The 21583-nt window shown below is 46.5% G+C and overlaps 2 protein-coding genes across 8 annotated transcripts in view; one reads left to right on the top strand and one right to left on the bottom strand.

The window, feature by feature from the left end:
- Positions 1-12748, top strand: part of BOC (BOC cell adhesion associated, oncogene regulated) — a 55472-nt gene extending 42724 nt beyond the window's left edge. The window contains exons 8-19 of one of the 2 annotated variants that reach the window (XM_077174309.1): positions 378-676; positions 3983-4142; positions 4726-4836; positions 6047-6253; positions 7075-7256; positions 8370-8475; positions 8660-8782; positions 9422-9643; positions 10019-10245; positions 10829-10908; positions 11537-11730; positions 12065-12748. In XM_077174309.1, coding sequence (XP_077030424.1) covers positions 378-676; positions 3983-4142; positions 4726-4836; positions 6047-6253; positions 7075-7256; positions 8370-8475; positions 8660-8782; positions 9422-9643; positions 10019-10245; positions 10829-10908; positions 11537-11730; positions 12065-12249 — 2096 coding nt within the window. In that variant the 3' untranslated portion in view covers positions 12250-12748. Of the gene's footprint in view, positions 1-377; positions 677-3979; positions 4143-4725; positions 4837-6046; positions 6254-7074; positions 7257-8369; positions 8476-8659; positions 8783-9421; positions 9644-10018; positions 10246-10828; positions 10909-11536; positions 11731-12064 lie in introns of both variants that reach the window. The other variant, XM_054655104.2, reaches the window with a different exon arrangement.
- A 1057-nt stretch (positions 12749-13805) lies between these two features.
- CFAP44 (cilia and flagella associated protein 44) overlaps positions 13806-21583 on the bottom strand; it is a 41757-nt gene continuing 33979 nt past the window's right edge. For 4 of the 6 annotated variants that reach the window (XM_077174305.1, XM_054627667.2, XM_077174304.1 and 1 more), the window contains exons 27-34: positions 21217-21412; positions 20091-20201; positions 18473-18603; positions 17244-17360; positions 16473-16674; positions 15634-15794; positions 14748-14882; positions 13806-14228 (exon numbers count right to left, since the gene is read on the bottom strand). In XM_077174305.1, the coding sequence (XP_077030420.1) occupies positions 14094-14228; positions 14748-14882; positions 15634-15794; positions 16473-16674; positions 17244-17360; positions 18473-18603; positions 20091-20201; positions 21217-21412 (1188 nt within the window). In that variant the 3' untranslated portion in view covers positions 13806-14093. Of the gene's footprint in view, positions 14229-14747; positions 14883-15633; positions 15795-16472; positions 16675-17243; positions 17361-18472; positions 18604-20090; positions 20202-21216; positions 21413-21583 lie in introns of those variants that run through there. The other 2 variants (XM_077174307.1, XM_077174308.1) reach the window with 2 other exon arrangements.

Raw genomic sequence — 21583 nt, 5'->3', positions numbered from 1 at the left:
CTTCTAAGGGTGGGGTCATGAGTGCACATTTGGGTGATCTCTACACAAGAGACACAAGACATCTAGGTGTAGTGCCTCACCCCATGGCTTAGCTCTGTCTCTGAACTTGCACTGAGCAAGAGCTTAAAAACTGAATTCACCTGGGGTAGGAGAGGTACTACCTGATTCCTTGGACCCTGTTGAACTTACACAGTTCAACTTACCAGAGGAACTGTAGAGAGACAGAGAACCCTATGGTTTATAGCAGGGGAAGGAGGGATTGTTGCCAATACCTTTTTGAGTGGTGCAGCAGGCAGCACCGCACAAGGGGCTCACAGCTCTGCCTCAACCACAGACTGGGATAGGTGTTTACTCTGCTGTGACACCTTGTCTTTCAGGAGCTCCACTCAACCCTGGGCGAGATGCCCAGCTGGACTCAGCTCAACCTCCAACACCACCTTCCAGAGACAGCGCCTTAAAGCTGCCCTTGGATATAGCTGGACTGCCAAAGCCTGGGACAACCCCTCTAGCAGCATCTCCACAGTGTGCAGCCAACAAAGAGCTGGTGACTCCAGCCGAAGCCCCCATCATCCTCAGTTCTCCACGGACATCCAAGACAGACAGCTACGACCTGGTGTGGAGACGCCGGCCTGACAGCAGAGCCCCGATCCTCTATTACGTGGTGAAGCATCGCAAGGTATCCCTGTTTTGCCCTGCTCCCGTCTTCCCTCTGCACCATTCCGTGGGTGGAGTGGTGGCCTCCCCACGTGTTTCATGCTTCATGGGCAGGGGCACCCATTGCTCACTGATGGTACTGGTTAGTGGGACCTCCTGAGCTGCGGTCTCAGCCTGTTGAGGTGTGATGGATACAGGCTGTGACAGGAGGTTTGCTGAGCTATCCAGGAAGAGCCCAGTGGCAGTGCCTGCCTGCCTAAGTGGAGCGGTGGCCGGTGGAAAGTAAAACGCCCAGGCTAGATAAGTGTCCAGCCAACCTCCAGCCAGTAAGGCACTTTCCCCAACCCAAAGTCAGGGCTTTGTGCCCAAGGCGATGTCAAGCCTTGCGGACGTGTGGCCGCAGTAGAGAGCTCCGAAGTCGCAGGATGAAATGAAGAGGCGACTCTCAGTTTCTTCGGGGGGGGGTGGTTTTATTGGTAGGGAAACGTGGAGTTTTTCGGTGGAAGAAGCTGAGAGCCCCGAGGCAGGGAAAGCCTCGGGTTTTACAGAGGGTGGGAGGGGTGAAAGATAGCAAATCAGAGAGGGATACATTAAGGATTGGCATGATCGGAGAACCCATCAAACACAGTTGCGGGAGGGACCCTGGCCCCTAACCCAATCACTCGACACCCTGGCCCGAACTCTCTAGAAAAAGAGGCCGGGGTGTCGAGTGACAGGCAGGCTGCCAGGGGTGGGGAACAAGAAAGATAACCAAGACAACTGGGGAGGGGTTTGGGGATTGACACAAACTGGTAACAGGGCAGGACCTTCTGAGAGAACAATGGGGGGAAAACTGAACAAGCATAAAACACACCACAACACCTAAGTATGCAGAAGGCACATGCACACACTTACCAGTAGCTTCCATGCCCAATTCGTAGTTGTGTGCTTGCACAGGTAGGAAGCCCTGAGGGCAGGTTGCACAATAATTTGTTCTGCACAATGACTTGTCTTGGCACAAGCCACTGGAGCACCTCTCCTTGAACGGGCTGCAGGACACAGAGCAGCAGCCTCTCCACTGCATGTGGCTGCCCTCCTCAGCAGCACTGAAGTGCCCATGCTCAGTGAGTGTGAGGATCCAGCAGAGAACTGTCATAGCTGTGCTAAATCCTCTGGGAAGGTCCTTATCCCCCAGATTTATTCTTGTAGCTGGAAGGCAGTGCACTGTGGTGTACATCGCTTGCAGGTGGGACAGTGTGAGCACATGGTGCACAGCCAAGTCCTGCTGGAGCCCATGGGCTCCTCCCTCTAGGATGCTTCACGGCGCTGCAGGCACAGCTGCAGCCCAGCAGTTTCTTTAAATGGTGAAGCACTGTTGAGGGAAAAATTCTGGTTTTGAGTTCTATAGTATCTCTTTCCATTTTGCTGGGGATAAGTGGGAAAAAGAGGCTTGAATTTTTTTGTCTGCTGCTTTTCTTTCCTTTGGGTAGGCAGGGAGTTGCAGTAGAGAGGCAGGTTTTGCCTCAAACCCCAGAGGGTTTGAGTAGTTCCAAAAACATGCCAGATTGCATGTTTGGGATTCCCACCCACTGCAAGGCACTGTTTTCATGTACATGTGAGTATATGTATCTATTTTCCTGGAATTTTGTGCTTTTGTGAAAATATAGTGTAATAGAAGACTGTTACAATCCTTGATTTCTTTCTAAAAAAAATTAAGATGAGGATTTCAGCTAACCATCTCTTTAAAGAGCCCTTTAAAACAAAGGGAGAAGATCCTGGCACAGGAACACAATAGGGCAAGCTTAAATAAAAAACAAAGTTGCCAAAAGCATCCCCAGACTATTGGCTCTGGTTGTCTGCCAAGGAGAGATTTATTCTCCAGTGGTGTATCATGTAACTACTAATTCTGCTTGCAATCTTAACTTGCAGCCTTGGAGTTTGTCCATATTTGATTTGTTTTTCAGCGCTTCACCTGGAAGGGGCTATGGGGCAGTGAAGGTTACCATGGGTCACTGCAGTTTGCAGTAATATGTTTTCAGTGTAGTCCAAATTCTCAGCTGGAGACTCTTTCTTGGGATGCTTAAGGATTGTGTGGGAAGGAATTAGTCCCAATAACTCTTAAATGTGTTTTAAAAGAGTCTCTTTCTATCCAAGATTCTTAGGATCGAGTTAAATAATGATCTGGTTTTGACATTTCTGACTGGAAAAGCATGTGTGTGGAGAGGGAAGGAATCAATTTAGCAACAAAAGAAAAGGCTCTTTGTGTAGAAGACAGCTGTAAAGAAAGTTAGATCTACTGACAGGAGACCTACATTTGTACTGGGCAAGGTTCTGCTTCTTCTCTAGAAAATGTCTGTGAATGTCTCTTTTTACTCTGTTCCTACACTGCCCCAAACTCTCAGCAGCCTGCAAGCAGTCAGATGCCATGCAGCCCTTATTTTTGTTTCTTAAGAATTTCTCTTTCCCTTTCCTGGATATTAGCAGCTTTTAGGGCTCCCCTCCTTGGCCTCACAACTTTTGCAGGCTCAGGAATAAAAATAAAACAAGGCAGGCATTAATCAGTCAGTGTCAAACGCTTGGGGAAGATGAATGATACAGCAGAGTCTTGGCATTTCCGTTCTGTTGCGTTGCCTGCATTACTAATTCTCCTTTTGGCACCGGGTCACTTCAGTGTCCTGCCTGTTTGCCTGCAAAAATATTATCTTTGCAGCTGGGGAGAAGGAGGAAGGTTCCACCTTCCCTCCCCTTCTGCATGGGGCACTAGGGTATCACAAAAAAAACCCCCCATGTTTCCAAGCTTTTCTGAGGGCTATGGCCATGTACAGTCTCTTCCCTGCAGAAACCTTTGCCCTAATATTATGGTTCTTCATTTCAGCCCCAAAGTGCCAGGGTGAGGCTTGATAAAACTCATTAAAACAAAGTTGTGCCTGGGTACCTCATCCCACAGAAATGGCCAATATCTAAATGAGCAGCTCAGCAGCTGGGCTGCAGGAGAGATTTGGCTCCTAAAGCAGCTCAGTCCTGTGGCTAATGCTGCATTTTGGGGGCCACTCCTGCTCTGGAGATTTACACACATAGAGTGGTGGTGGTATCAAAGGGAACTGGAGGATAGAACAGGGCTGAATGAACCTTGGGGTCAAGAAAACGCTCTGGGGCTTGGGTGAGTTGTCCTGCTTATACCTGAATTGCTTTGTAAAATCAGGCTGGAAACATCTCCTTCCTTTGCCAAGAAGGACAAGAAGGTAAATGTGGTTGGTATACAACTTACTAATAAAGTTTCTGAGCTCAGTGCCCACAAGAAGCCCAGCCTGCCCCAAGCTCTGCAACACCTGCATTGGTCTCTCAGCAGGTCACCAACGCCTCGGACAGCTGGGCTGTGAGGGATGTCCCAGCCTCGCAGCACCGCCTGACCCTCACCAGGCTGGACCCTGGGAGCCTCTACGAGGTGGAGATGGCTGCTCACAACTGTGCTGGCGAGGGACAGACAGCCATGGTGACCTTCCGTACCGGTAAAGGACAGACCTTCCCTGGGTTCCCTTTCGCTCTGAGTCAGGGGAGTGGCCCTCTGGAACATCCTGTCCCAGCCCTGAGGCACAAAGCACCAGCCTTTGGACAATGGGAGTGTTTCTGCTCTGGAAACCCATCTGTCCACAGCTTAGAGCAACTGTCAGAAGGGAAAGTGAAGGGGTAGGATGGGGAAAATTCCAACCCATCCTCTGTGTGAGTTGGAATAAGTCTCTTCTTTCCTTGGGGTCTCAGTTGAACACCTGCAGAACTGTCAAAATGTGTCTTGCATAAATGTCAAGAGATTGTTTAATCCATCCTCTGCCTGGAGACAGAAATCTAGCAACATTTCAAGAAAGCCAATTAAAAGTTGTAGAAAATTAAATTTGAGGGGGATTATTAACAAATCTGCCCCTTTAGCTTTCGTTCCTGCCAACAGGCTGAGTGCTTTGAGCCCCTAGGGCTGTTAGAGTCTAGGACGTACTTACCTCCACATCCTGTCTGGGAATATTTGCTTTCCTCATCGCAGCAAAAGTTAATTCTGAGTGCATCTCTCTGTTACTGATGCCACCTCTCCCTTCTGCACAGGCCGGCGCCCAAAACCAGAGATTGTTGCCAGCAAAGAGCAGCAGATCCAGAGGGATGACCCAGGCACGAGCACGCAGAGCAGTAACCAGGCCGACAACAGCCGTCTGTCCCGTAAGGCCCTCCCTGAACTGGCACCGGGGAGGGTGAAGGGTGCTGGGTCTCTTGTGGGTGGTGGCAGTGGCCAGGCATGCTGGGGTTGAAGTCTCCACTGGGTAAATCAAGAGTGCAGTGCTGGATGGGTGGTTTCTAGCTTCTGACAAGGAGAGGTCCTTCTTGGACACTCCTGCTACTGGCCTTGGCAGACAGCGAGTCCTGGAGAGCAGGCAAATCCCACTGCCTGGCCCCACCTTTAATGTGAGGACGTCTCAGCAACTCTCTGCCTTTTTCTGAGTTCCACACAGAGGGTTTAGAAAGCCCTGTCTTGGAATCTGTGAATATGTGAGGCACAGGAGCAACAAACTGCACTGCAGCAGTGGGTGCTGATGGAGTGTGAGGGAGGAACAGGGACCAAGTTCCATCCTGCAGGATCTGGCATCCTCCTCTCTCAGCCAAGCCCTGGCTAGGGGCAATTGGTTCCCATTTTACAGGTGCAGAGAGTGCTCCATTTGGGTATCTTGCTGCACTGGAGGAACATCAGATCCTTACTGGTCAATCTAATTTGTTGTTTCCCACCTTGTCTCTATCATGACTATTGCCTTTATCATTTCTGTGACATTCTCTCCTTCAGTCCTAATCCTATGAGGTCCCATCCTTCAATCTCCCCCATACTCATTCATTTTTTGTCTTTATTTTCATATCCATAGCTCCATTCATCTATTTTCCTCCCATCTTTTGATTGTTTTCCTGTCAAATTGCATTTCCACAGTTCAGAACTTTTCCTTATTTCCTTCTCAGCTGTTCCTTCTCAATCTCTTCTGTTTCTATCTCCTACACTTGGTTGTCCCTGCATCAGTCTCCCCCTGCTCACTGCTTCCACATCATCCAGGCTTTTTGCTCTGTCTCCACCCCTACATCCACCCCTCACACTGCTTTCCCTCCCATGATGGGTGATCACACCTCAAACTTTGTGTCATCCCACTTGAGCCGGGAGTGGAAAAGGAGCAAGATGTAAGCAGGAGTAAAAGGTGCTTGTGGGCACAAACTGAAAGGCCTGAGGGTTTGGGGGTGCCAGCTCTAATGAAGAGCATTCAGGAGTTACAGAGCATGTGGCTGGGTGCAGTGTAGGTAGTCCTTCACCTGCATACCACTGAGCCATAGGATCCTCCAGACAGGGTGAGAAGAGTATGTTTCACGTCCTGATGTCCTCCTGGGTCCCTTGCAGCTCCAGAGGCACCGGACCGTCCAACCATCTCCATGGCCTCAGAGACATCTGTGTATGTGACCTGGATCCCCCGTGGGAATGGCGGGTTCCCCATCCAGTCTTTCCGCGTGGAGTATAAGAAATTGAAAAAGTTGGGAGACTGGGTCCTGGCCACCAGTGACATTCCTCCCTCTCGCCTCTCTGTGGAAATCCCAGGCCTGGAGAAAGGTAGGCAGGTGCTCTCCTCCCTGCTTCCTGGAGGTCTGTAGGAAGGCTGCATGGTCCCTGTAGGATGGTTAACGATCTGTCACGTCCTGCTCAGCCCTGGCATGTGTGAGCAAAACAAAGCTTCCCTGACTCCTGCCCTAGGTGCGTGGGGAAAAAGCTGCAGATGCTTCTCCAATTTCTCCAGCTGCAGAGACCAGCATAGGTTTGACCTCCCTCAGGGAGGCTTAGGCATGTTTTTCTGTATTACAGGATACAGTTACTAAAGGCATTTGCTTTTGCCTTTTACAAGCAGGACAGAACTTTCCTTAGTCACAGGCAAGACAGATGGGTGCACAAATTCCGTTGCACTTCACATGAGAAAAGATTTCATCATAGAGTTGAACAGCTTAAAACGGGAACATAACTACCCCAAACTAAAGATCAGTAAAATGAAGTTTGAGTAAAAATTACGTAGGGTTTGTGTTTTGAACTGATGTTTATGTACTTAATTCCCATGGAGTAGAGGAAGAAGACATTTCCATACCCGCTTTCAGGCCAGGATATCCTATCAGGCATTTCTTAACCCCCTGCACACCTTCCAAAACTACTATCTGACCTTTGGACCATCCAGACAGGAATTGGGGAAGGTAAATAAAAGCAGGCTCCATCTAGAACATGGCTGAAATGTGGCCATTCAGTGTTTGTACTTCCACAGCAAACTTTCTGTAGGCTCTCTGCTTTCTGGAGATGTAGCCTCTCTTCACAGTCAGGGCCATACTGACAGTAGAAATCTTGGAAAACTCCAGTCCCTGCAACCGTTTCATTTCCTATTTTCTCCATAGGCACATCCTATAAATTCCGTGTCCGGGCGCTGAACATCCTGGGAGAGAGCGAGCCCAGCGCAGCGTCTCGGCCGTACGTGGTGTCCGGGTACAGTAACCGCGTCTACGAGCGCCCCGTGGCCGGGCCCTACATCACCTTCACGGACGCCATCAACGAGACCACCATCATGCTCAAGTGGATGGTAAGGCTCCTGGGGGTGGAGAGCGCTGCAGGGGCAAGAACCAGGTGTGTGGGTGCTCCTTGCCCAGCTTACACATCCTCCTGGTTACCACGATGGAGCTTGTCACCAGCACAAATGGATCTGGGATCCAATAGCTGTGTCCGCCAAAGGACTGGCCTTGGGACACATAAAAGGCCAGGAAGTCACAGAGCCTAGGAAACCCTTTCCATCTGAATCCACGTTGTATACAGGAAGATTTCAATGGATAACTGTGGGGTCTTGAACATTTTGTTCAATAAGCACAGTTGAACAATGCATGGGGTGGCTGCTTGCTCCATTAGCACCTCTTCTCTCCTAGTATTCTCCAGCAGATATGTCCTTCGCTCTCATTTGCTGGGTAACAATCCTAAATGTTGATAATCATTTACAGCAGACCACTGCAGAGGATTTTTAGGAGTGGGTAGGATCTTTTGGATAACAAGACCGTATCTGAGTGTTTTCAACAGCTTAGAACTTATTCAGAGGGATGCACTGCTCTCCTCTCCTAGCTGCTTCTAGCCAGAAATTGCCACAGGGCAGGATGGGCACTGCTGTTCATTTAAACTCAAACAGTAGCTGATAAAGCACTGGGTGAAAGACAGCAAGAGCACATGGAGCTGGGACAGTACTGCCCTGGGTGTGGGGGAGGAAGAGAGCTGTCTTCAGAAACACAAAGCTCCTGCAGTGACCAGTTCATGGCTAGACCCAGTTTGTCTGGAAGCCACGAGCCTACTGAAGTCAAGATGATGGTGTGCTTCCTCATGCCCAGCTGAGTCACTGTTGTTCAGGAATTTTTTTCTCTTGAATCACTGTCTGGGGCTGCTGAGAGGGAGCAGAGCACTGGTTGCCTGGAGTGACAACCCCAGATTCACAGCTTGTCTGTTACCTGAGAGAAGCAAAGCTTGACAGTAGCAAGTAGCACTGAACTTTTGTAGGGAAGCCCTCATTGTGCAAACCAATGGCAACACAAGGAAAGTCCCTCTGCTAAGTTATCTTCCTTCCGTCCCATCCCATTTATCCCAGCTGCTCCTCACCTAGTACAATACAAGCATGGACATCTCTGCTAATTTCTGCTCTCCCTCCCATTCTCTGCAGTACATCCCAGCCAGCAACAACAACACTCCCATCCATGGATTTTACATCTACTACCGCCCCACTGACAGTGACAATGACAGTGACTACAAGAAGGACGTGGTGGAAGGTAGGAGAAATAGAGAGAGTGGGCCCACCACTGGTCCCTGCTGGAAGACAGCACAGCCAAAAAGAGCCCTGTGCACAAAAGGCAGCAGCTGTCCAGGCTGCTTTACCAGGCACTGCTGCAGAGCTGGGCCAACTGCCTGTTCCCTGAGGAAGTTAAGAGCTCCATGTGCTTTTTTCCTCTTCAGGAGATCGGTACTGGCACTCCATCAGCCACCTGCAGCCAGAGACCTCGTATGACATTAAGATGCAGTGCTTCAATGAGGGAGGTGAAAGTGAGTTCAGCAATGTGATGATCTGTGAAACCAAAGGTAAGTGGATTCCCAGGGCAGCTCTGGGAGCACAGCTGCTGCCTTCCCTGCCTGCAGCTGTCAGAACACAGCAGGGCAGGAACCATCCCTGCATGACAGTACATTACCCAAGCTCCAGTGAAGTGGTGGAGGCAGCACTGGAGAGAAGAGAGACACAGGGTTGTCCATGCTGTTGATCAGTGTGCCCAGTCTGTGCTCACCCCTTGGGCAGAGTCCATTGCTGTCCCTCAGAGCAGCAGTTACCTTTTGTTTGCCTATCACATGGGTGGTGACTGGAAGCAGAAGGGCTCACTTTCCCTTGCTGTGCTGAACTCCATGTTGCACTAGAAGCAGGCCCCATATTGTCTTCAAAGCAGCTGCACTTTCATGACGGGAACAGCATTAAGTCCAAGTGTGTGCTTTGGAGAAGCTATTTTGCATTTGCTTTTGCTCGAGCAGTCCACAAGCAGATCTGGCAGAGCCGTGAGCCAAGCACAGAGGCCTAGTCTGTACTGCCATATGCATCAGCCTAGGATTTCTGTCATCCGGCAGTGCTTCTTTCAAGCCACCATAGAAGTCTGGCTGCTCCACAGCAGCATTAACATCCCTGGACTGCTGTGCTATCTGCCGTGGCTCTAACATTCTCTCTTCCTTCCACAGCTCGGAAGTCTCTTGGACTGCCAGGTCGCCTTCCACCCTCCCCAGTGCCCCCTCAGCAGCGTCCCCCACTCAGTGGTGGGCACAGTGGCCTGGGGACAGGAGCCATGGTGGCCCGTTCCAGCGACTTGCCGTACTTGATTGTAGGCGTTGTGCTGGGATCCATTGTCCTTCTCATTGTGGCTTTCATCCCCTTTTGCCTTTGGAGAGCTTGGTCCAAGCAGAGTAAGGGTTGTTTCTTGGGGGCTGATATGGTTTGCCTGTGGATTAAATCTGACCCGGGGTGTAGTTGCATCAAATACCCAAAATGTGAGGGAGTTCTGGGAAGCAGGGAAGGGATGGACAGAGGGCAAGTCTCAGATGTCCCGTGGAACCCATAAAGACAAAGGCCACTGTTTGTTCCTCATCCTGCTTGCCTTGTTGCAAAGGAACCTCTGAGACTAGGGGGAAGGGCTCCTTTTCACCATTTAACTCCAAGAGTGCTTTGGATGCCAAAATAGCTGCCTCGTAGGACAGCCTAATCCTATACATGCTGAGCTTCAACAAGCTTGACTTTACCTCGAATTTTTGCTTCAGACTTTCTTTTCCTTCCCTCTGCAGAGCAAACCATTGACATGGGCTTCCCGGGAGCTGGGCTGCTGGTGTCATCCTGCCAGTACACCATGGTGCCTCTGAGAGGCATCTCTGCTCCTCGTACCAATGGACATCCCTTTGCCAATGGGCAGCCCTATGCCAGCAGGGCACATCTGAATGGCATCTGCACCTCTGCAGGAGTGGGGTACGCAAGCACCAAGCCCCGAGATTACAGCCCTGATGAAATGCCACAGGTGAGTCCACACCTGGAATCAAGAGCTGGTTTGTCATGAGCTGGAGGCCACACTTGCAGTAAGAGGGCTTTTCCAGGTGTGGCTGGCACACTTTGCAGCATGTAGAAGTGGCAAGGCTGGCTTCCCAAAAGAGATTTCTCCTTTGTAGTGAAGTCTGAGACATGGGGGGAACAGGAAGGACTCCAAAACACAGATGAAGGGGTGGTTTCTTGGGCCAGGTGCCTCTTAAGGCAGGAGGAGGCAGTGAGAAAAGGCAACTCTTATGGGAGTAGTTCCTGTCCACTGAGCAAAGCTCACAGGGACTGACAGTGCTGAGGACTCTGTCTGTAAAAGGGTAAGAGGCAGTGCCAGAGCTGAGACGATAAATTGCTTATCCCCCACTCATTCAGCAGTAAGTGTCAAGTGAGTTTTTCAGTGCTCAGTTTCACTGCCCTCAGTAGCAAAAGAAATAGTTTCAGCTTTTTCTGCCTTCTGCTGTAAGAGCTTCAGCGGTCTGCCCCAGGGCTCTGACTCACAGATCAGCACGTGCCTCTTAATGCTGCTGTGTGCCAGTGCTCTGCTAAGAATCCTTCTCTCCTTCCAGTCACACGAGGAGACCAATGCCTTGCTGCAGGCAGGAGTGCTGCAGAATAGGAGTGCCCAGCAAGACTACCAGCCCTCCAGGTGAGTCCTGGCCTGTGTAGAGAGAGGGTTGAACAATCTACTGGGGGACCCATAAGACTACATCCTCACAGAGGCCTGCCATCAATACACTCCTATCTGTCCCAGCTCTTGAGAAACAAATCCATGCTCCAGCACTAGGACACCTTGGTCTAAATTCTCTTCACACAACTCTTAGGATTTCAGGAAGGAATAATTTAATTGTAGAGGTGGCCAAGACCTACTCCCCTCTGTCCCCTTTTCCTCCTCCTGTTTCTAAGTGGGAGACTGAAAAGCAGGATGAGAGAAGCAAACATCTGTGATTGATGCTGATAAACAGCTACCCCAGAATCTTCCCTCACACAAAATGAGTGCTTTGTGTCTCACTGTTCATACATCCTTCATTACCGTGCTCCCTGTGAGGCACTATTCCTCTCAGCTCCTGTGGCATTCACCAGCTGTTGGGTCATGGATACCAGGTCTCACATCACCTCATTCCCATACCACTGGTACATCCCAATTTCTGCTCTTCCCTTCATTTAGGAATGTTCTATGTCACAGCATTGATGAACTGGCTGACACATGAGTTAGATCTTTCAAGGAGGAAAGATCTGTAAAAAACAGCACTAAACCTCTTTGCGTGCTTCCCCAGATTGCCCAGCTCCAGAACAGAAGACAACTCTTTCCTCTACAGTCTCCCAGATGACTCCACTCATCAGCTTCTTCAGCCACAAGATGATTGTCCTCACCTTCAAGAGCACTTTGTTGGCCTCCACCATCCAGTGATAGGAAGCAAAGTGGGAGGGCCTAGCCTGGATGCTCGACGGGATACCCTCTTCCACCAAGGTCAGTGGTTTGGGAAACTCCATGCCTCCTTCATCTCATCATTTTAGGCTGCTGTTGAGGGGAAATCTCAATGTAGAGCCTTTCTGATGGCTTGTATTCAAGTGATATGAATCCATCTCCCTAGGACCTAATCCATTGATCCACCCCTGTAGTGCAGATCAAACTTGTTTTGTGTGATCATGGCATCGAATTCCCACACAGACTTTCAGAATGCAGATCTTCCTCTTTGATCAGAGTTCCCCTCCTCATAAACTGAACTGTTGACTTGAAACCTCCCACTGCATCTCTCTTTCCAGTGTGCATTGTAATAATTTCTTGCTCCTTTCCCCCTCAGGAAGCCCTTGCTGCTTAGGGCTAGTGCCAGTTGAAGAGGTAGAAAGACTAGACTGCTGCCAGTCCAGAGGAGATCTCCATGCCCAGAATCCGGTGATCACATCTTTGGGTCAGGACCTACCAAGACATCTGAACAGCAGCCCTCCACCACTGAGACCCTTAGAGATTCATCCTCCCACCAGCTAGGGACCAAGCTGCCTTTTGCAAAAGACTTATTCTAAAGAGAAAAAGAGAAAGGGTATTTATTTTTGTATAACACCCCTATTTATATATTTATGCACTTGTATATAGATGTATATGTGCCTTTTATAATGCTATGGAGACAGAAGGCATCCTCAGCAAGGTCACAGGAGGACCCAGGAAACAAGGCAGCAGCTCTCAGTCGCACCATCAGAGCATACAATGGAAACAGCTGGACAAGGGACACTGCAGGACATGGGTCCAAACAGAGCTGCCAGCACCATCTTGCAGCGAGGGTTTCACAACAAATAATGCTGCCCAAAAGGTCTTTTCCTTTCCCCCACAGGAAAAGTTTGTTCCAGGAACATGCTCCTGTGAATGGACTGGAGTTATGCACTCTGCCTAATCAACTTAAACAACCTTTCACATACACGCCATCTGCAGCTGCCTATCTGTAAAGACAAATCCACGCTTTAACATCTAAAATAAAGGCTTTAGTCTTTGCTGTGCCTGGCTCTAAGCTGATTCCTCACACAGAATGAGCCTTTTCTTTTTCACTTGCAGACATACAGCTAGCAGGACATCTGGGGAAAGGTGACATTTTCCTGCAGTTGGAGTTTTCCAAATAGACACTGGCGATGCTGAGTCTGGGGTCTTGTTCCCTGTCTCCAGCTGAGTCTCTAGGTATGTGGCTACCCAGCTGGCACTGTATGTCCTTGCCCTTTGTTAGGCAAGGGATTGGTGCCAGGCAGCCCCTCGCCTGGGGCTCCAGCCATTTCCTACCTGCCAGGGCACAACCTGCAGCTGCACAAGAGCTCCCAGCACCAGGTGTATTCCTCAGCAGGGACCCCCTGTAAGGGTAGGCTGCATGAACACCATTCACACACTTGTGCTGGGGCCAGCAGGAAGCTCTTGTGCCTGGCTGGGATATGGCTGGAGGCCTGCTGAGTGTACACCAGACAGAGACACAAAGACCTGTGGCAAGAGGTGGGAAATGGGGAGGAATAGCGAGAGCAGCTGGAGGTTTTTTAATTTATTCAATTAAAAATTAGCATCTCAGGAGCCTTGCATGGGAAGAACACAACCCCTCCAGCCTGGAGATGAAGGAAAGTTTCACGATCAGGCAGGGTAAGTGCTGTAAATGATCACATACTGCCGCCACCAAATGAGAGAGGCAAAAAAGAGCAATACAGAGCTTGGCCCTCTGACAGATCAGGCAGCTGCAAGCCAGTGGAATTACGGGCTGACTTTCCCTTGTTACACCCTCCTCCTGCCAGTAAATGCTATGTCTTTCCCTGAGGAGAAAGGCCCCTTTGCTTTCTCCTGGCCAGTAGCGTGTCCCTGGACTCTAACTAGCTCAGTTAGCAGAGCAGGGCCACTGCTGCTCAACAGTAACAAATGCTTGCTTGAGGCAGACTTCTTTTACCATTTTTGAGAATAAATATTTGCCCCAAGGAAACTTCAAATCAGCTTCCCACAGCCACTTGTTTGAAGATAGACACAGACATAATCCGCACACATGGACACACACAGCGCACCTTGTCCAGTGCAACCCTCTGCAATGAACTGATAACAGTATTTAGTAGTTTTATTTGCTATTTTTTATTCCAAATATATTGTTACAGTCATATTTTGATAGAAAAAACACATAAAACTCTTTACAACTAAACCCCTGGATAGCCAAAACAATTAATTTTGCACTTCCAGGCATGACTGCTGCCACAGTTAACTTTAAGGGTGACTTGGATTGTTAGTTACTATTTCTGAACAGGGAGTTTGAATCTCAGAGTCTTGTGCTAAAGCTTGTAGAAAGAGGCACCCACCTTTTCTGCTAAGTAAAGCAAGTTCTTTTACATCTCATCTACTCTGCCCTGGCTGATTTCCTCTCTCAGAAGGGCCACCTCACAAGTCATGTGCATGAGCCGTGACTCCAGCCGGGCTGTCTCTTTGATGTCAGCACTTCGGGTGCCCTCAAATTCTCCGCCCTGTAGATAAAAAAAAAAAAAATGGAGAGGAAAAAAATGGCTCCTAGAAAACATGGAGAATGAACAGTGGAAATTTATTTCAAATAGGGAAAGTGAAGCTTGCCAAGAACCAGGACATACCCATAACTTTTCCCCACCTTAGTCAGAACTATGTGAAAGACTGAAGGTTTACTAACTTACACTTACTCCCTGGTACAGAGCAATAAATCCACTTCTCATTGTAATACTGTTACATGATTGTAATATGACTGTTTCCATGTAACAAAGGAATATTCTTTTAATTCCTTCAAGACATATTTTAATTAGAAATTAGTTTGTTTCAGTCTTAGAAAGCAGCAAAGTAAGAAATTGCAGAGAAGGTAAGGTATGGAGCAGCCATTCAGCCTGCCCCACTCCTAGCCCAAACTGCTGACTGCAGAGCAGGATGTGAGACCAGGGAGCTGGGGGGGGGCAGATGATCACTTCCCCATTTCTGAACAGTCCCAAACCTGCAAGCACTGCAGTGGCTACAAGGCTCACCTGACCAGTTGTCAGTGATTCCAGCTCAGTTTCAAGCTGATGCTTTTCATGGCAAAACCTGTTCAGCTGGTGCAGCTTGCTGGTGTTTTCCCTTGTCAGCTTCGTTAGCTGATGCTGCAGGACTACAATTCTTTCCTAGAAAGATGTAAAAAGTTGATCTGGGATGAGAGAGGACAAAAAGTGTGGAGTGGGGAAGGGACAATGTAAATGTCATAGGTAAACAACAGACTGATCCTGCCACACCACCTGGCAGGATCTGATGCACAGTACCTTTAGTGCAGTGTCATCTTTTTGTTTTTAATATATCTAAATACAAATGCCTAAGTAAAGCAGTTAGGCAAAAGTGTGAGAAAAAGAAAGTTATTAGGTACACAGTATTTCTGTACCCTCCTGTGCCCTTCTGTAAAGGCAGCAAGTGTGTTGCCTGCTTGCAGCACAGCAGCTACCACAAAAAGAAGACATGAACTTTTCAGACTGCACAGATTGGCACCCCAGGCATGAGCCAGAGCCTGCCCTGTACTCAAAGTCTCTCACCAAAGGCACTAAGAGAAGGCAGGAGGTGCTGAATGCCACCTGGGAACCAGAGAAAAGCACTCTGCAAGAGCTTCATGTAGAGAATGAAGTAGGACAATGTGTTTGAGGAAAGCAAAACAGAGAGATCGACTACCTCCATGAAAAATAGGATGTGCACCAGCAACTGGAGCAGAGGTAGCAATGATGATGGGAAATTGGAGTTGAACACTATGGTCTATTAAGGACAAGTGAAAAAAAATCAAATATGAGCAAGTTGACAAAAGATTTTAGTGTAACTTTTCAGTCCCCAGGAAAACAAAGCATTAACAGATCATCACAACACATGTGTCTTCCTCCTCTTCCTGCTGCTTACCTCCCATTCTTTGAGCTCCACGAAATGCTCATACTCTTTCTCCATTATTCTCACTTTCATCTGCTCCATAGGTATATTAACAGAGTGTACTTGAACTGCTTCAAAATCAACCAGCCGACCAAACTTCTCCATCATCAGATTATTGCACCTCTCCTCCAGTCCTAACAGAGGGACATTGGCACAAATGGCAGCACTGTCATTCATTGGTTTATAAGAATTTCTGCCTTATCTCAGCTTTTTGTCTGAGCCCTTTGGTATTTGCTCTGTAATAAATAATTCACACAAAACCACATAGAGCTCACAGCTGAGTCATGCCATTTGTCTTTGCCCATGATGATGCCTGTGTGGTCACTAAGCCAGTCCTAGTAAACCACTCCCACACCACAGGCTGTATAGGGCCTTTGCAGGTCTGGGGTGCTAGACACAACTTTGGGTTTGCCTCTTGGGAAACTGTTTTGAATAGGCCTTGTTTCCTTCTTCAGATGTTCCAAAGGGGAGGAAATTACCAGAAAAAGCTTATGTATCTTTGGAGAAACTACTTTTATCCTAGGAGTTCTGGTTTACAAGCAGAAATAGCAAACGTGTCCGGACTTCCAGTGTCTCATCCTAGTCAGCTCTACTTATACTAAGCTCCCAAATTCGCACAGCCTGATGACTCTGCAATGCTGGAGAACCATTACTCCATCAAAACAGTCTACTTGATCTGTTCTATTTTCTGCAATTGCCCTCTGTGACATCCGTGCAAGTATAGAGCCAGATGCGGTGAGTTACCCACAGCCAGTGAGAGGGACAGAAGGAACATTAGCAATGCTGTATTGTTCAGAGTCTTTGTTACTCACCTTGAATCTCCATCTCCATCTCCTTTTTGTCCTGGAGAAGCTGCTTATGTTGCTCCTTGGCCTTCTTATGGATCTCTCTTTGCATTATCTTTTCATTACGTAGGTCCACAATTCTCTTTTGCAGGTACTGCAAGGACTGATTGGTAAATACTAAGGCCTGGGAAAAGTCACGGGGCATCTCCCCATCAACCAAGCACTGCACCTGCAAAAGCAGCCAGAAATAAGCAAGGCTGGCTTTTTTTATTAAGGGCGATGGAGATGTCTCTTTATATAAAATGTGTGAGCAATAGAGTTAGTGAGTGAGGTGGGCATGGGCACAACTCTTTTTTTAGGCCAGGGAATTGTGTGAATGAATGCATTGTACCCAATCTGGCATTATTGAACCAGGCAGAATTCCCATTAATTTCAAACTCTTTGGGGATTTTTTGATTTGTTTTTCTGGGGAGGTGTTTCATTTTTTTTTCCCCCAGGAGAATATCAGTAGGTATGGACCTGAAAGAGAATACCATGCCAAACCTATACAGCACTTGAAGACTATGCACATTTCACCTATAGGCCAGCCTGCCTGTCCTTACCTCATTTCTGTCAGTACAGGAGAAGGGAAAAAAGGGGAATTCTAGAGGAAATAGCAGCATGAAGTTCAGTTAATGGCACTTCCTTCCCAGGAGACCATAGTGAATCAGGAACTAAGAGCCCCAAAGAACAGTAACACCGTTGTTTAGTTGTACACAGGCTACTCTGCACATGCGGATGCACAGCATCTTGAATTACCTGATGGAGTCTCAAAGGCACAACTACATCCAGCTCATTCAGTTTGTGCAGCTTTTCCCACTGAAAGGCCTCCAGTTCCCTGTTTGTTCTGTCCAGACTGGTTTCTATTTCTTTTGCCTGCAGAAAGACAAATTGTGGACAAACAAAATCCTGTGATACTTAGAATACACAAGGCAACAAGGTTCTGTAAGAGTTCCTGATCCAAAGGGGAAAAAGTATATAAAAATGTGCTTTTTTAAACTACATATAATAGGCAAGTTTCATAGGCAAACCCAAGGATTATCTACATATATTCAAGCAAAATTCTAACCTGAATACCTCTGCACACGTGTACACTTGCGAATGTCTCCTTAGAGCTGCCCTGTATGTATCAAGAGACAGCTGCTTTGTTTAGCATCTAAAACACTTGTACATGTACAGAGCCTGCAAGATAATTTTTATTGTGTTATGCCTGGAAATGCTTATTGATTCTGCATGAGAAAGAAACAATTCAGACTCAAATGTCATGCCCCAGGGTGAATATGTGGCAGCTGGCACTTAGGAAAGCCTTTAAAAACTAAAAAAAAATTGGTATGTTAAGCATGCGTGATGGAACATTTTTGAGACAAAAAAAGCGCAAGACTTGCACAATGCTATTTCGATAGCACCCTCTCTCTTCCAGATAACTCTTCAAAATAAGATATTTTTTAATCAGTAGAAATCAAATTTCTTAATGAATGCAGGAGTTCAAAAAGGCAAAATGGAAAATTTGTACCAAAAGTTTATTCAGTTATTACCTGTGACAAAGAGCAACGGAAAATAACTAAAAGCAAAAGAAATAGATGGAAGAATAGAATTTTTATGCATTTATGTTAACCTGGATTTGTGTTAGGGTAAGTATTCTTCAATCTCTGTTCCTGTACACACACACAGAGGATGGCCAGACCACACCGTGTGTTTCATCTGAACCAGAGAATCCAGTTCCTGCTGCTGCATGAGGTTAGACAGCTGGGAAGGAACTGACCTAAAGCCTGGATTCAGCCCCAAGAAAGCTAAGGTTGGACCAACTTGATTTACCCTTTTCAGGTGACCCGTGTCGAGCTGCCTCCTGCCTCTGTGCTACCACAGATATCTCTTCCCAAATGGAGGCCTCTCGGAGGGTTAGGGTTCTGTTTTTAAATCTTAGACTAGCACTAATCACTAGCACTACATTGAACATGCTGATGCTTTCTGAGAAAACACTAAAATACCTTTATGGCCAAGGCATTATATTCCTTTTTGAGGTCAGCAGCAGCTTTCTTCTCCTCTTCTAAAGCTTTCTCAATGCCTATGCGCTGCTGCCGGAGCTGGATGGTGTTCAGGAAGAGATCCTCACTGCAGCCTGAGAGGGAGAGGGTCAAAGAAGAGCTTACTTTCACTGTGACTACTCTGGAATTACTGAGTAGGGCTGGTACCTTCTCCTGCTGTGCACATTCCCAGCATTCCCCATAATAACACCATGGGTTTGGTTCCCTAAAGCTTCCTTAAACATAAACCCATGGGCCACGTGCCTCCGTGAACAGGTGAATGTCTTGGATGGATCTTTTTCTTCTTCACATTCAGTCAAGGCAGCTTGTTTCCAGAAGTCAGATTAAATGCATCAAAGACAGCATTAAAGGCAAGTGCTCAAAAATTAGCTTTTGTAAGCAATGCAGTTCCAGTAGTTAATATGTGTTGCAGTAAAATCTTCAATTATGTGCGCACATAGTTGTTTCTCCATAGCACCCTTCACTATAAATTATGAACTTGCTGTAGGGATCATTTATAGCTCTACTTGTAAACAAAGCTGTATTTCATGGAACCCATGTCATGGTAAGGAAGATCTGTGAATTTCTATCTAATACTGTGATTTCAGTAATGCTTAGCAAATGCATAATTATGCCCAAATCAGCAGGCATAATAATAAAAAAGAGAGCCCAATAAAGGCAAAAAAATTCCACATAAAGGAACAAATATGAAGGCACTAATGCAACAGGTAATTGCCCAATTAAATTAGCAATTTGGACATTTTAAATAAGAAATAAAAATCTTTATTTCTTCCCAACATTCCATTGAAAAATGAGATGAACAAGGAGTTAATAAAAATTCAATTTGTGGAAATGATTTTAAAATTAATTTTAAAAGAAAAAGGGAAGGCAAATTGTTGGTAAGTTAGAACTTGAAAATGAAGCAGTGCTGTTGCACAGTCATTGACACATCACTCAAAGATTTAAAAAAAAAAAACAACATCTAAATTAGCTAAGCTTGTACAAAAGAAAAGGAGAGAGAAAGATTGCCTGCCTTTTTTGAATGCACAAATGAAGAGGATTCTGCAAAGTAAAGCTACTAACTTTTCAGAGCAGCCTAGCAATAGGCAATTGCTGCATAAATCCACGAGGTGGTAACAAAGAGCTTCAATTAACAGCATGAGGATCCCCTCAGAATTTCCCTGAACAGAGAGGGATCCAGCCAGGCCACGCAGCTGATTTCCAAAGAGCACCTACAGCCTTGCCACTGCTCCAATCCAAAGAGGAAACTTTTCTCTCCAGATAACAGCCATGAAATGGTGAATGCTTCTTTACCCAAAAGAATTAATTCTTAGTGGTTAGCTAAGTTTTATTTTTCCAAACTTTTTTAATTAGGGTAGTCTACACTATCAGCAGTTTTATTGTCTTGACCAAAGTTTCCCAGGGAAAAATGCTGCACACAGAATGGGTACACACATTCCACCCCTTCATGACTTTACCATGCAGTGAATAATTTAAAAAATCTGTGTTTTCTTTTCAAACACATGATGTGGCCCCTAAAGCTAAACAACAAGTTAAGACAAGGAAATAACAGCTTAGGTACCTTCTGGGCAAATTGAGTCATCAAAGACTATGCTTTCAGATCCACCATTTTTTTCATCAGTCTTTAAGTCAGGCTTTTCATCATCCTCCTCTTCATTCTCATTTTGTTCACCTGAAAGAAACAGACACTGGCTTGCAAAATGCTCCAGACTCATTGGCTTTGCATTATGCCAATGTGCTGGTGAACACAAGCCCAGCAACCCATGAAAGATCAACTCTGGTAATATGTGAATCCAGGCCCCTTGTGCCTATTGCTTTGATCTGATGTGATGTTTTCACAGGAAAAAGAAAAAAAGGAAAAGGGAAAGAGCAAGCGAGAGAGAGAGATCACCTAGTAGTAGTAGTACAGGCACAGATGCAGCCCATGTTTTTGGGACTTATCTTCAACATATTTTCTCTCTTTATATGTGTTAGGAACTTAAACAGCATGGGTTTACCATTCTACCAGAGAGATTAATCAACCAGGCAGAATATGGAAGCACAAATCTGTCATAAAACATCACTATTGTCTGCACTTTTTGCTAATCATGTCCCACTTGAAATCAAAAGCCATGTTAGAGAGAGCACAAGTATTTTAGCTCAGTAGGACTGCCTAGCTTTAACAGCTTAAAACTGAGTCACTAAGATGAATGAAATCCTTTTGTAATATGTTTAGTCCTGTGACTAATAGATGATTGCAGATTAGGTTTATGATCTCTCATTAGTCAATGGACAGATTAAAGCAGAATGTCAGACAGATTGTCACACACAAATGTGACAGACTAATCACTTACCCATAGCTCCCATTGATAAAGCATGGGAAGCACCTATTTAAAGCTGTGCCTCTTCCTCTTACCAATTGTCAGTCCTCGGTATTGACTTACAGGATGTAAATTGCACGAGCTGTTATCAGACCAACCGCAGTCATGTTAGAAACTGAATTGCATCATTGTTATCATTCAAGATGACAGCCACAGGAGACATTGTCACTCTATAAACAAATCTGGGTAGGTTTTTGAACTACGGGTTTTTGAACTGACTGGAGTGTTGTGTGTACTCAAGGCTCCAGCCAGACCGAGAGACATGTACTTGACCACACGGAAATATGTATAACAAATCCATAAAACAAAAAGAACAAAATCTCCAACCTGCTTTTCTTCTTTCTTCTTCTTTTATCACATACTCAACTTCCTTCTTTAAAATATCTGTCAGAACATCGGCAAATTCATTGTTTTCTCCAAGGGATGCTTCAAAGCTGGCATAAAGAGCTTTCTCACGTTCCTCAAGCATTACAATCTCACACTTTCTATCCTCCATTTGTGCAAGGTAGCTCTTCAATTTTGACTAAACAAACAAAAATCTATTTCAGTTAAAAGGTACAGCTCATGTGTACGTATATAGGATGCATCTGTGAAGATCTGGAAATGCAAAACTTGTCTTTCTCTCTTGATTAAACCCATCATGCATCGCCTAGGAATATGTTCTTAAAGGATGTGATTATGACATATCATGAAG

This window comes from Agelaius phoeniceus, chromosome 2, assembly GCF_051311805.1.
Source record: "Agelaius phoeniceus isolate bAgePho1 chromosome 2, bAgePho1.hap1, whole genome shotgun sequence".
In the NCBI taxonomy this organism is placed as follows: Eukaryota; Metazoa; Chordata; class Aves; order Passeriformes; family Icteridae; genus Agelaius; species Agelaius phoeniceus.
Note: the sequence above shows the minus strand (reverse complement) of the source record. Positions and strands in the feature narration are given on the sequence as shown.